The sequence below is a fragment of the Lissotriton helveticus genome, chromosome 7, assembly GCF_964261635.1.
Source record: "Lissotriton helveticus chromosome 7, aLisHel1.1, whole genome shotgun sequence".
Lineage (NCBI taxonomy): Eukaryota > Metazoa > Chordata > Amphibia > Caudata > Salamandridae > Lissotriton > Lissotriton helveticus.
This window is the reverse complement of record NC_136068.1, coordinates 1,076,976,945-1,076,992,080: the sequence shown is the minus strand read 5'-3', so window position 1 is coordinate 1,076,992,080 and position 15,136 is coordinate 1,076,976,945. Positions and strand designations below refer to the sequence as shown.

The following is a 15,136-nucleotide window of genomic DNA, read 5'->3' as shown; positions in this document are numbered from 1 at the left end:
ATTAGGCTGCAGACTCCCCCGTCCCCTCTGCATACTGATAGCCTGCCTGGGTTGGGAGGTGGGAGTGGTGATTCACACCTTCTTCCCTGGGATGAGCTGTGATGGGCTGCCCACTGTAGCCTTAACGGCCTGTCTCTCGTCACTGTGACAGCTAGGTCAGGGAAGGCAGGGAACATACCAGAACTCCCTGGACTCTTCCAGAAGCCCCTGCCCTCAGACCCTTCCAGAGACTTGCACCACTTTCTAGCCCCTGGACTAAAAAGATATATAAGGGAGGGTCCTGGCCTCACATTCTTGTTACACTGCTGGACCTGGAAGAATCCCTGCTGGAGTGAGGACTGTTGCGCAAGAGGATTGCCACTGGGAAGGAGGCTGACTGCTCCAAGGAACTGCTGCCCCACAACCTGCTGAGCTGCCCTACTGCCTGCTGATCCTGCCCTGCATGGGGGACGGAAATATCATCCCCGAGTGTCTCCACCAAGTTCCTATGAACTGCCTCTTTGGGACTACCACCTTTTAAGGACCTTTTTGCAACCCGCAACATTGGAAAGACTTGCCCCTGCAACACTGTGCCTGCGTTCAGCATTGTTTGCCCTGTGCCTTCTCCAGAAAACTACCTCTGCAGCCCCGGGTGTGGGTTGCTAACTCCATCACCCCTGGCTGGGCTGGAAAGCGCGGTAGGGAAGGAGCGCTGCAAGCCTGACATCACCGCCGCCGCCCGGGTTAGGAATGTGCTGAGAAGCGCTGCCGTCAAGAAGCGCTGTGTGCCCATAACCCGAGCGCGGTGACGAGAAGGCGCTGGGACTGGTGTGGAACGTGCCTTAAAAGTGGCCCCAACTTCACCGCCGCGTCCGGGGGAAAAAGCTGTGCGTGATACGGACACCACCGCCTGCCCGGGACGTGACAATCACTTGAGGAGAGTGGGCATTGTGAAGCAGCGAAGTACTAAGTGCTGTAATCCCCACCGCCTGCCCGGGGCCGTGACAAGCGCTGTGAGGTGAGGCGCTGTAAAGGGAGGCGCTGAATAGCCGGAATCACCTCGCAGGCCCGGGAGCCTCGGGAGCTCAGCAAGGATCTCCCCGTGACGTCAGAGGTCGCGCCGCGCTCGGATTGGAGCCAGCGCGGGCGTTGCCTAGTAACCGGAGGGCTCGCCGCAGGAACACGAAGGAGGCCGTGTGAAGGGGCACCTGATCTCCACGTACCACGCTGAGACCGGGAGGAAGCTCTGACCCCCAGGAGGCCCAGAGCCAGCGCCTGTCCCCAGGTACGAATGTGTGCGAAGCTGCCAGAGGTCTAGGGAGACAATAGCGGGCTGCGGGGTCCAGTGTAGCCCAATAGCGGGACAGCAGGAAAGTGTGCAGCTGGCTTTGGGGGCATTTTAAAAGTACCGCAGGTAGCGGGTGAACAGCAACTACCGCTCCGTGAGTCAGAGACTGTGCACACCGATTAGGGGATTGATTGTGCCCTTCTGCAAGCAAACGAGTGGGACATTCTGGTGACAGTGAGCCCCGCTCCTGGTGACATGCCTGTATCGGGCCCATTAACTGGGCACCCTTTTGACCCCCATCCCCTGAGACGATCAGTGTGGAAGGGACTGGCATTCTGTACATTTCAAGCTGGGCACAGCACGGCTCCTGCTGGGGGGGGTTTGTTTTGCTTTACCACTGAGAGACAGCCAATTGCGGGGATCTCTGAGACAGCAGTCTCCCTGATATGTGACTGAGACCTGTGGTTCTCTATGTGTGGAGACAGTACAGAGAAGAGCATGCAATGTGCCATTTGGATTAGTGATCTTGCCCGAAACCTGGATTTATTTTACTATTGACCCTACCTGGAACTGGATTGACTGGATTATTGATCTTACCAATTGTGGACCTTGCATAAATTTGAGATAAAGCTATTTTATATTTTTATAAACAACTGTGTGGTGTCCTTTTATGAGTGTTCTTATTGCGTCACTGCTGCTGCGTGTTGCACAAATACTTTACACATTGCCTCTGAAGTTACGCCTTTGCTGCTCTGCGCCAAGCTACCAGGTCGGAAGCGGTGGTCCCTACTTGGACTAGGGTACATACCCCTGCCAACTAGAGACCCCGGTTCTAACACTGTGGTTTAGGAGAACTCTGTGTGCTGCAACTTTAGAGTGCCTGCTTCCTGGTGATGAATGGAAGATCTATGAATGATACTCCGCCAAAGTGGTCTTGGACTAATGGTCGTCAACATTCCTATCTTGACTACACCATCTGTAATTTAGCCTTGTTTCAACATCTGGTAAACTACACCATTTATCCCCGATCGGAAAGCGACCTTAAGTTGCTACCTTCAATGTAAAGCCCAATGTATCACAAATACGCTTCTACAACCTGTAAAGGAATTTACACCGAAAACCTTTAACGACTAAGATGGAGTGAAGACATCTGCCCTACTGTCATGAAGGAATGTTTGGCATTTACAAAGGGAGGCACTGACTTGGCGGCCTCCCCTACTGTTTCCTGGTCCACCTTCTGTCTTCATTTGATAAGCCTTTTGCCATCTACACCGCCCACTCATAAGGCTCCTCTCAGCCCCCAGTATACGATTTCAACCCAAACTATGGTATTAAAAAAAAACAGAAACAATGCCATGTGTGCTCTTAAGAAATCTCCTGGGAACAGTGAGCTCTTGAACGTGTATAAAACCGCCCAAAAAAGATTTAGGCAGGCTCAACAAAAAGATAAACGACTTTATTTAGGTCAATTCTGGTGCAAACTATTATGGGAGAGCAAAAATCGCAACACAAGAAAATTCTGGGCTTTAACCCCTTCCATGCTCATGACGAGCTCAGCTCGTCATGAGGTATACCTCTAGGGTGCTCATGACGAGCTGAGCTCGTCAGGAACAATGGGAATCAATAAGGTTCAGCACAGGGGAAAAATCTGGGAAGCACCCAAGGTGTTAATCCATCGCCAAAATTCTAGACTACCCTCATCTGGGTGTGCAAACATTGCAGAAGCCGACTGGTCTGCCTTTTTGACTGAACACTTTAGGGTCACAGAGGGATCAGCTTCTACAGACATCTGTCCTCTCAACCTCACAAAATCAAGCCCGAGTAAGGGCTGGAGCATTTCCATCGAATTCTCGGAATCTTTAAGTGGGGATCTGCTGATTTCTCAAGACATAGTCACAAAAGTACTAACAAAAGCAAGATCTGATGGAGCACCTGGACGGAACGGTTTACCACGGATTTTGCTCAAAACAAATATCAACCTTTGGTCAGGATATTTAACTTTTTTTTCAATTTTGCACTAAGAAGCTCAACCATTCCGGACTCTTGGCGTGGTGCCATAATTCATCCGATTTATAAGTCAGGATCTCATGCGTCCCCAACCAATTACAGACTAATCGCCCTTTTAGACATTGAGGCAAAGTATTATGCAAGTATTCTATTGGAGGAACGGAGAACCTGGGTAAAGCAGAATAACTCGATCCCAAGGAATCAAACTGGCTTTACTGCTGACTCTGGCACCACGACTAATCTGTTGGCACTGTCTATAATTGTTGATAATGCACTTATTACATCAAGGTCTGTTTTCTGCTGCTTTGTAGATTTCAAAGCCGCCTTTGACCGGGTCCCCAGGGCTGCTCTTTGGGTCAAGCTAAAAAAATGGGGGATCCAAGCTAAACTTCTGGAGGCGATTACTCAACTGCATACCAGGACATGGATAAAAAGTTGGGGACTGGCACACATCTCTCTCGGAAAATCATGACAACGAGAGGTGTCAAACAGGGATGTGTGCTGGCCCCACTACTCTTTAACCTGTTTATAGCAGATTTACCAGCCACCCTAGAAGAAATAAACAGCCATCCTCCCAAGATGGGTGGTGAGCTAATAAGCAATCTTCTATATGCTGACGATTTGGTCCTTTTTCGTCTCACCCGGGTAGGGCTGCAAAGGCTACTAAATTAACTACGCAGCTATATCTCCTTGAATAATTTAGAGGTTAACCTAAAGATAACCAAAGTGATTACCTTCGGCAAGAAACGCAACCATGGTGGCGGATGTTTATATAATAACACGTGTCTTACAATAGGAAAAACAAATATTTAGGGGTCAATTTTGATACTAGGGGTACCTTCGCCAAACAACGCAGCGAAATATCAATAAAAGCCATTTTTTTAAGGACTGTGTCCAGCAACTGTCGGAGGGTGAATTATGGGATCTTAACCCCAGTAAGGCAGTTTTTTAAATTAGCATCAAGAAACTCATACGAATGAGGTCCCAAATCACTGATAAAGCTCTCTTTTCTAAACGCAGACACGCAGGGGCAATAATAAATTCTTATGGGTCGGCCTTCCCTCCTTCCTATTTGTCTTGCACCTACTCCCTGCACTTAAAACTTAGCTTTATGGCTCTCAGGTTGGGTGACTGGCAACTTTTAAAGAGTTTACCTTCCTGGCACCGAATGACAGAGGATCTATTGTGCAGAGGGTGTGGTAAGACGGATGAAACCCTGGAGCATGTAGTATGTCTCTGCCCGGCTCTACTGCCACAGCGCAGACGTAAGCTGAAAACTGAGTGGAATAGGCTGGGACTCCGGACCTGTAGACAGGCAATTATTGCAGCTCTGTCTTCAGAAAACACAGTTTTAAACATAGCCTTCACAATTTTTATTCGCCATGCATATTATAATTTCACTCAGAAATCGGAAGGGCCTCCCAATGTTTTTTAAAGAAACTAATTTGTAACAAAGCAAGATTTTAGTTTTAATACTGATATATTACTTCATCATATTTGAGTTATTTTAACTGTTTATTTATGTATGTTTGTATATACTCCACTTTTATGATTATATCTTTTTTAATCAAATAAAGTATACATTTGGCTTTGAAAGGGAGTGACAACTTTCAGCTTAAGGGTAGCTCAAATTCATAAAACCAACTTGTCTGGGTAGATGTTCAGGTACAGAGACTTGGATGACAAAACCTGAAGCTCACTGACCCTCGGGACAGATGTTATTGCCACCAGGAAGGCAGTCTTGATGGTAAGGAGCCTGAGATTTGAAAGGGCTCAAAGGGAGAGCATATAAGGAATGTCAGGACGAGATTAAGGTCCCACTGATGCATGATAAAAGGGAGAAGGTGGAAACTTATGCTGTAAACCTTTTAAGAACTTACATAGAATAGGGGATTCGAAGAGGGATGGCTGGTCAGGCAACCACAGAAAGGCTGAAATAGCAGAAAGATAACCCTTTAAGGTGCCCAGAGCAGAGCCCTGGTGGGCAAACCAAAGAATAATGAGAAGAACCTGAGAAAGGGTATCAGAAAGGGAGGTCAACCAATTTTATGCATGTCACGCCACAAACGTGCCCCAAAGAAAGGCATATACTGGTTTGGTGGATGCCAGAATAACATAACCGACTTCAGATGGAAGGTAGGCTGTCAACTGTCGCCGATCAATCTCCACGCAAGACGTAGGAGTGTTCCTTGGGATTCGGGGCAGAAGTGGTAGGATCGGATAGGCATACAGGAGGCCGGAGCTCCACTCAAGACAAAAAGCGTCTCTGAGCAAGAGCTGCCTCGGAAACATCAGCTCGCAGAACTGCAGATATTACGCATTCTCTGCAGTGGCTAACAAATCAAACTAAGGCTCTCTCCACTGCTGAAAGAGACCTACCACCACCTGCGGATGGAGACGCCATTCGTGATCCGCTAGGCATCTTCGGCTAAGTTTGTCCGCGCCATGATGATGAGAGAGCCTGCCACCACTGCAGATCATGTGCAGTTCCCTTTGAGATCTGGGCCATGTGGCCCAGCAGCCTCAGAGTCAGTCTCACCAAAATCCAGCATAGAGGCTGAAACATTGGTATCATAGCCTGAATATTCTGGACTCGCAGTTCGGGAAGCTAGGTCTGAAACTGCAGCGGCCCACAGGGTCTCCTGCAAAGTGAAGTGGAGACTGCTACACGACACTGCTCCTCCCTTGACTGCAGCTTACAACTAATGCACATATGGTGTGAGCTGGTGTGGCCTACGATAGTGGCCCGGCATGGTGGAGGCGACTGGGACCAAATGGGCCCCCGTCTACTAATGAGCCCACAAAGCGAAGGACCCGGTGGGCTTGCAATGGTGTAAGTGCGGCTCACAGAGGATTGGGCGGCCACTCTTCTCTGCTACGTGGTCGGACGGGGAGGTCTCATTTCATCACCGGATGGCGAATAGGCCCGGCAACCCATCAGGCCCTTCATCTGCAGCTGCCAGAGGGGAATCAAGGTCAGTTGCTGCCTCCTAGCGGCAGCCCCGAGGTCTTGACGTGGCCCCTCATCCAGTAAGCAACATTCCATCACCTGCCCCCTTACATAAAGTGACTTTTGAATGACTTGCTAGAGCCAGCTGATGTTCCAGGGGCCCCTGCTCTTTTGAGCACCTGCAAGACGCTTTGGAGACTTACTCCTGTGATGCTTGCGGGTGACGCCCCCCTCAGCTCTACATAGATTCCCCCATTGCCACACACCTCCTTTGATCTCTGCTTCTTGGCCTAGAGGCAGTTTCCCTGGTCTCTCACTTGGCATTGACTGCTGGCCTTGCCCCACACTTGCTGACTGCTCACTCCTTGGTGGACTATGACTGTGAAACCTTTGTGTTCGCTTTGATATTGGCAGCGCTTTCCATAGGGGCTGTGATCAGCAGCGAAGGCCCTTGCTATACCGCTCACCCGGAGACACAATGACACTTTGACCGCCCTTCCAAAGCTGCAACTTCAGCTGGCAAGTTGGAGGGAGCTCCCTCATAAAGGCTCGGAGTCTAGAGGCCCCCCAACTTGGCGGCCCACCATCCGCCCACCTCCTGTGTGTTTTCTTGTCGTCTGGGGGCCCCAGCAGTTTGCCACTCTGCTTCTGGCCTTGAGGCCCCTGCGGAAGCGCAAGAGAGGTATCACCTGGTTGCTGCATCCGTCTAAGGTCAGCCTCTAGCCATGTCCTCCAGTAGGACTAGGAAAGATCACTACCATAAAAACATGCCTACGAGACCTACTGGGAGTGACATTGGCGATAAGACACTTACACTTACTAAAAACCTCACGGCAAGTCGGATGAACCCGGTATTACCGATTCCTCGGAGGATCCTCCTCGCACCACCTCTCTAGACCTCCAGACTCAAACACTCCATCTGGCGGCGGGTTGGCAACTCCAGCACAACAAAGAAACCAGGCCCGGCTACAATAGCTCAGGATCGACAATCAGTTCTGGAGGTACTAACGTAGGGCACTGACAAGTCTGATGCGACCTGAACTGCTGGTACCTCTTCTTTTGCAACATAACCATGCCTGGCAGGAGGGCACCTTGACAGCTCTGCGCCACGTTCTGTATGTTTACCCTCTATGCCTTTCTTTGGGATACATCTGATTGTGTGCCAAAGTTTTCTTCGACCTGCCCTTATCTGGCTCATGTTCCAGACTATGCACCTTTCTATAATGACTTCTTCGATGCTTCATTATTTATTTTGTATGTTCTTGTTGGATAGTTTTTTTGTTGGGGTTTTTCTTCTTCTTTTGCCCCTCCATACGGGCCAGTCTTTGGGTCCTAGTCTAATTGATCATGGACTCTGCTTTGCAGGGCTCACTGCAGTGAACTCTCACCTCAGGAGACATTCAGCTTTCACAGCCAGTCTCCCTTGTCTCACATTCCAGGCCCTTAAGATAACCAGCCTCAATAAATCCCATCAAACAGTCTGCAGTGCTTTCATCCCTGCAACAGTCCTGTAGCGATACTGGCCTTTTACAGGACACACACCTATTTTCCAAAGACACACCCAGAATGCACTCCTGATGGTTCCCTCGCCAGCTAGGGTCCTGTGGCCCCTCCAAGTGGGGGTGGGGGAGGTGTATCCAATTGTTTTGTCACGTGGATTTAAAGGGGAGGTGCTAGACACGATCATCGAAGCCAGTTAGACTTAAATTGGGTACCTTTCGAATTATTCTAGTAAACAAGTATGCACCTAATGAACCTCAATAACCCTTCATCCTGAATTTCCTGACTCCCATCTTCAGGTCCCCCGACTCTGCCATCTTGATTGGGGGCGACTTGAACTTTGTAATGGACACCGACCTGGATCGATCTGGACAGCAGTCTGATCCAATAGGAGCTTTCTCTGCTTCCGGTCCACAGTGGATGGCAGATTGCTAGTTACAGGATGTCTGGTGCCGTCTCCACCCACTCTCTAGTCATGTTGTTCGCAAGTTTATACTACCACAACCATGGTTTGTTCAGTGACACGCCAATGTTGATTATTTAAATACAAATAAGGAAGGGAGACGTGTGGTGTCTCCTGCATGTGGTTCTGAGCGTAGAACCACATGCAGATTAGTGGAATAAGGAATGTTTATTATGAATGTTTTAGGACCATTACTTGTGTGTCATCCAGTATAAGTTGATTCCCAGATGGCGACGGATGAGGTGTATTTGGAATAAACCTCTTTTACTACCTATCAGCATGTGAAGAGTTATCTAGACTAGATTTTACAGACCCCAAGTGCCAGGAAGGTCTGCCGTGGTACCGACTGCATTCTGCCATGCTGTGAGGATCGGGAAGAAACCAGAGACCTGTTATGCCATGATGACTCGTCTGTTATTAGGGGCATCATGGACTGCACCTGACCTGAACTCGTGGACGGAGAGCTTCTAAGAGCGCTGCAGAATCAATACACTTTTGACTATTTTCTAAGAGTTGAAGTGGACGATAGAGTTAATGTCTACTAGTGAACATTCTCTGAATGCGGTGACCGCTGAATAGGAATTAACCCCAACCATGTTACAAGGAGAGGGTGGGACAGGGATTTGGCAGTGAAACCCTAGAGCCCTAAACCTCCAAGGGTAAACGTGTTGTCTATGAATGTCGTTACCTGCCTTAGAAAGCATAGAGTTGGAAATAAAATACTTATTGTGATAAAGATAAGTATTTGACTGGACATTGATTAATTAATATTTCTGTGCACTCTGATTTTTAAGTTGTGTTCACTAATCTGTATCCACACTTCCACCCCAGAGAGAGCCTTTGACTGGCTGTCCACAGCACCACAGAGTCCAGAAGAGCTGCTTGGCCCAATTGCTCAGGATCCATAGTAGTCGGCCCCGGGACATCAGGAGTAAAAGGCTTAAACCACCACGTTTGGGCCTAGTAACCTATGAGTGGTCTGTAGCCCTCTGAACAGGGGGTAAACAAGTGAGTTCTATGCGACTGGCCAGCATAAAGAAGTTATTTTGATACACAACCATCCTCTAGTTTGAACTTCAAGATTTCCTTGTTTTTCTGCAATGTATGCTTTCAGAATATCTACGATTCTCATGGCCAATTGAAGGAGTCTTACTCTGATGTTATCAGAGTCAGAAATTGTAACAGTTTCACTAGCTATAATCGGCAGGCCGTGAAAAATAAATCACCCCGTAATTAGTTTATGGAAGAGCAGAGCATGTTAATAAGCCGTGTCATATTGTATTCCGTGTGCAAACAAAACCAGCAACCCGGGTCTGGGAGAGGCTAAGGTTTTTACGATATGAAGCTGCCAAATGGAAGCTCAAGCCACCTCCTCTGGGATACTCCTCATCATGGCAATGTAAACAATATTACTTATGCTCCTTCGGAATCTGTATGGCAGAAAAAGATACCAAGGTCTTTCAATGAGTTGCACAAACACTTAAAATACAGAATAAACATAGTGTGCCAGGTTGCTGTAAGCATGTATGGAATGATTACACTTTACTTGAGTTATGTACCTTTAGTTCCTGCGGGCTTACATGCAAGTTCTTATTTTTCTGCTTCTTTGAGGTATTCTTTTCAGAGATAGTTTGGCTGTCAGTTTTCTTCTCAGGATTGTCATGACCTTTCACCTTTCCCGAACTGGCTTCGCTGTTTGACACTGTTTTAACTGTGGATTCCTCCACTTTTTTGGAGATGCTTTGCTCCTCCTTCATATTTTCCGAATTTTCTTGACCTTGACTTCTTTCTTTTGAACTTGCTTGATCCCTGTTTTTGTAAGTGTTTTTTTCCTTCCCTTTCAAATGGCCAGCCTCGTCTCCTTTTGCCATTTCAGCATTGGCTTGGTCTATATTTCTCTTTTTGCTTTGGTCTTCTGTCTTTTGTCTCCCCGTAATAGGGAGTTTGTCTTGACTAGCATTAGTACCACTGTCACCAGAAGCACTGCTGTTTCCCTTACTCACTACATCAGCGTATGATGAAGTCTCTGAACTTATAGTTTTACTTAACCCTTTCTTTTCTGTGGCAGTGTCCGACTGACTCAATGTTTTCTCTTTTATTCCCACATCCATAGACTGTGGACCTTCCAGCACAGAATTCTCATGATCCACACTTTTACATTGTTCTACTCTTTTCACTGATGAGGGTACACCACCTAAATCGTCTGACAGAGGAGTTACTGGAGTATTATTCGCTTCCTGCTGATCAAGGAAGCTTGGAGGAACACCAGCAGAGCTGCCATCAGAGGCTTCTGTCAGTGGTGATGCAGACTGCCACACAAGGGCAAGGCTTTCTTGTTGAGGACTCTCTTTAGTAACTTTATTCACAGGGCCAGAACTGCTTATATTCTGTGCCACATTTCTTGAGGACGGTAAAAGGTTCTGTTTATCAATGTTCGGAGATGGGTTAGGACCAGCTGGATTGGTCTGGCTCACGTGGACTGTGTCCGTAGTGAGTACAGTCGGCTTCTTTTCCTTAACAAGAACGTGTTCTACCATTTGATTCTCTTTCTTGATGCCATCTGATGCTAATGAGTCACCCTGCTCCGTTTTCTGATTTCTTAATACTTCACGGTCGTGGCCAGACATTTCAGAGGAAAGTGATGTTAGGGAGTCTGTCTCCTCAGATAAGGACTTTTTTTGTTTCTTCTTTCGGTTTCTCTTCTTTTTCTAAATCAAAATAGAAAACAAAGGGTATCATAATGTATGTATTATATTTTGAAACTTATTCATAACCACATAACCAGCCTAAATCATCACAAGAATAATTCATTTATTGGACAATTTCCTCCAAGATTGACTTTTGCAAGGGTAACTGAATGTAAGAACAGGCATAAAAGCATGAAATGAGTGAAGCTCGCCAGAACCTGAAGATACTTCTGGAGACAGTGGACTTGAATGAGGATATTCAAGTTGAAACTGCAGATACAAGGGTTAGCTCTCCACATAGGTTATATGAAATAACACTTCGGATGGAGGGGGACATACCAAGAAAAGTGAAAGCACTCTTTTGGGAGCGACTTTCAAAGGGCTATGATATACTTTCAGCAGAACAGGACTGGCCACCAGAATTTGTCAGGGAGTGCCCACATGGCGAAGACATCATTATGCCAGCCTTCTCCAACCATGTTCCAGTACATTTAAAATATACTTATGCTATGCCAGGAAATGGGCAGTCACCCAAGCCCCAGCGCTATTCAAAAATCATGTAGGATGGGATGAGGACTCACCTCATCATAAGATCCAGTGAAAAAAAAAGCAACCAACTGCACAAAGGCAGTACCCAATTAAGCAAGAAGCTATACAGGTCAGGGAGATCTTAGATCACCTTGAATACAAAGGGGTGATTGAAACATGCACCTCATCAATGAACAATCCTTTCTTTCCTGTCTCCAAACCAGACAATACATATCGTCTAGTTTTGGATTACAGGCACCTAAACTCTTGTTGAAAAACATTTGCAGTGCAAAATGCACATAGTACAGCATTAATAAACAACATTGTGCGTAAAAAATATAAAACCGGGGGCGTGGCCAAGATGGTGTCGGAGTAGGACGCTTCTTAGAGCCTCTCCGACGCCGTTCTAACAAAGCACCGAATAGCGGGGTCCAAGGTGTGCTGACCGGCTTCAGACGGACAGCGGAGGTCGCCGACGCCTGGGGGAGTGGTCCGCACGTGCGTCTGGCGGAGTGGTCCGCACGTGCGTCTGGCGGAGCGGAGCGGGGCCTGCGGCGCCCACCAGAACAGAGACGAGTTGCGGCCTTTGAAGCACCGGCCTCGCGTGATCGAGGGGCCGGACCCGGACTAGGCGGCGTCCAACACGGAGAGGAGGCGGCCCGCGCTGGCGTACCTGCTGCGGCTCTCGTGGACCTGCCGAGGAGCAGAGGGCGCGTCTTGCCTGTGGAGGCTCTAGTTGCTGGTGCACGCCAAGGAAGAGACTCGGCGGTGCTGGCCTGGCTGAGCAGTGGGAGGTCGAGGTGCGGCAGACCGGGACCCGCCGGAGGCATCCGGCAGAGCGGACGACCGTGGAGAGCTGCTCACTCCCCCGAATCACTGGGGTGAGTAGATACGGCGGGGAAGATAGCAGCGGTGGCTGTGGACCAGAGCACGAGGAGCCAGCTTTACGGGAGTGGGCCTGGTGACGGGGCGGAGGCGGGCCCTACTTTGAATGCACCGCGGACTCTGCCGGAGGCTGACGCTGAGCCGCGCTGGAATACCTGCGCCTCTGAAACCGGTCACTGGAGCTTCCTGGGGAGCCTGGAGACTCGGGCGGTGGGGTCCCTGTGCCGCCCTGAGAGCGGTCCGAACGAGCCGGACACACTGCTGCTTGGCCACTAAGTGCAAAGTCGGGTGGGTGAACCCGAGACGCCATTTTGATTGGGCCTTGTCGGGCGGCCCTGGCGGCCCGGTTCTGCTTGCTCTCGTGGCCTGGGCTGCAGGTGGGGGAACCCTACGATACCGTTGCACCCCCCTGCGGGCGTCGGGCCCGAGGTGGTAGCTCCCCCCCCACCCCCTATACTTCCTGGTTTGGAGGGTGCGCTGGACGCTTGCTGCATTGCCCTAGAGAGTGTCCCTACCGGAGAGGGAGAGGTCACACCCCTGATTGGACTGCCTGGGGGGGGGGGGCGGGGGGGGAGAGCTGCACTGCCTGCGGGCGCAGGGCCCCGATCGAGACTACCATCTGGGTCTCTGGAGCAGAGGGGACGCCTGCCCCCGTGCTACAGCCGGAGCTTCACGATGTCTACCACGCAGCGGAAGGGGAGGCCAGGGAAGGATGGTGCCCCTAAATCTTCGCAGCAGCCGGCCTCGCCGGGAGCCAGTAGCTCGTCAAAGCAATTGGACGATGAGGCGCCTGCCACTAAAGCCTTCATGTCTGAGCTCTTTGCTTCCATTAGAGAGGATATCTCCGAACTCCGCTCGCAATTGGCCTCAGATCTTCGGGAGGTGAGGCGAGATGTGGATGGGCTTGGCGAGAGGGTGGCGACGCTGGAAGACCACGATTTGAGTGTGGCGAATGATGTACACCACCTGCAACAAGACATCATCCGTCTCACTGAGCAAAATTTGGATCTGCAGACCCACGCGGAGGACTTAGAGAACCGTTCCCGACGAAATAACATTCGCATCAAGGCGGTGCCGTGGGACGGAGAGGCGGGGGACCTGCGTGGGTACGTTCAGGCCCTGTTCGTGCAGGTTCTAGATGAGGAGGATGTGCAGGAAATAAGGATGGACAGAGTGCATAGAGTGGGGTTGCCCAGGCGGGGGGGGGGACCGCCTCCGGATATCCTCGTCTGTGTGCATGATTTTCAGGTGAAGGAACGCATCCTGCGGAAAGCTAGAACCATCCCCTCTCTGCAATTTAGGGACCATCACCCGCAGCTTTACCAGGACCTGGCGGCATCGACACTTCAGAAACGGAGAGAGTTCCGTCCTGTGACCACCTTCCTGCGGGAACGCAATATCTCTTACTCCTGGGGACATCCCTTCCGTATCATCTTTCGCTGGCAGAATAGGCTAGCACAGATTAGCTCCCTGCAGGTGGCAAAGGATCTTCTGGGTCTTGAGGACGTTGCACCATCTCAGGAGACTCGCAGCTCGCCGCCAAGGAGACGACGTCGTTCCTCTTCCTGGCATAGAGTCGGTTCTTCTCCGGATCGGCGACGGCCGGATCACACGGCCAGCGTGCAGGAAAGGGGAGCTGCGGTGGCCTCGGTGGCCTCCGCCACAATGGCTGATTCTCAAGCGAGTTCTGGAGCAGCATGACCCATGTTTCGCTGAATGGCGTCGGAGGGGCTCTGGCCCTGAGGTTCTGGGGGTTCGATTGTACTTTTGGAGGAGACACCCCGGACCGTGGCCCTGGGGGTCACTAGGTTGATACCCCTACCCCGATATCAGTCCAGAGGGGGCCTTACGAACTACGGTCTGCTGGAACTGATGACTTCACGGTTCAGGTTCAGTGCCTTGAGAGGGTTTCTGTTGTTTTTTTGTTTGGGGGAAGGGGGAGGGGGGGGGGCTCTGGAGTTGGGGGGCATGTACTCTTGGATGTGGCATTCTGAGCTATTTCCTATTGGTTTCCTGTTTGGGGGGGGGGGGGGGTTGGAGGATGGGGGATCCTGGGGGGTGAGTGCAGGGGGGTACGATGGTGGCGACGTGAGTGTTCTGTGGCGTGTGTGGTGGTGCAGGGGGGAGGTGACTGGGGAGTGCGTGGAACAGGAAGGTGGGTTGTCAGGGTTCATGGAGGCTGACAGTCAGTGTGCTGGTGCCTGGGGAGGAGGGATGGGTCATTCTACCAGGCAACATTTGTCGGATGGAATCTCGACTGTGGGGGGGGGGAGGTTCATGCAATGCCTACTGAGAGCTTTGGTTTTATGGTTCCACTATGCCTGTTAGTATAGGGACTTGGAATGTTAAGGGCTTGAACTCACCGCAGAAGCGGCAGAAAATATGGATGTATGTAAATGATCACCAGTTGGATGTTGTGGGACTCCAAAAAAATCATTTGGCGCGCAAAGACGAGCTGCGCCTTCGGCAGAGGGCGTATCCCCTTATATACAGGGCTTCTGCATCCACAAAACATAGGGGGGTAGCACTCCTGTTCCGCGCTGCGTTGCACTTCCAACCTATTGACATGCGCAGTGACAAGGATGGCCGCTGGCTAATGGTGAAAGGGCTTGTCATGGGGCGGCTAAGTACTTTTGTGGTAACATATCTCCCCAATGCTGGCCAAAATCAGTTTCTACAAGGTTTGTTGCAGAGAGTGGGTGACTTTGCTGAAGGTCACTTGTTCATCCTGGGGGACTTTAACTTGGTGTGGGATAAGGCTGTGGATAGCTCCGGGTCCCATAGGGCTGACACGGGGGTGTTCTCTGCCTCCTCGCAGCAACTGGTGGGGGAGCTGGGGCTGGTTGATG

At 50.2% G+C, this 15,136-nt stretch overlaps 1 protein-coding gene across 2 annotated transcripts in view; it reads right to left on the bottom strand.

Moving 5' to 3' along the window:
- Window positions 1–15,136, bottom strand: part of RNF213 (ring finger protein 213) — a 2,973,532-nt gene that overhangs the window by 2,684,734 nt on the left and 273,662 nt on the right. For both annotated transcript variants that reach the window (XM_078654076.1, XM_078654077.1), the window contains exon 3: window positions 9,747–10,895. In XM_078654076.1, the coding sequence (XP_078510202.1) occupies window positions 9,747–10,895 (1,149 nt within the window). The remainder of the gene's footprint in view (window positions 1–9,746; window positions 10,896–15,136) is intronic.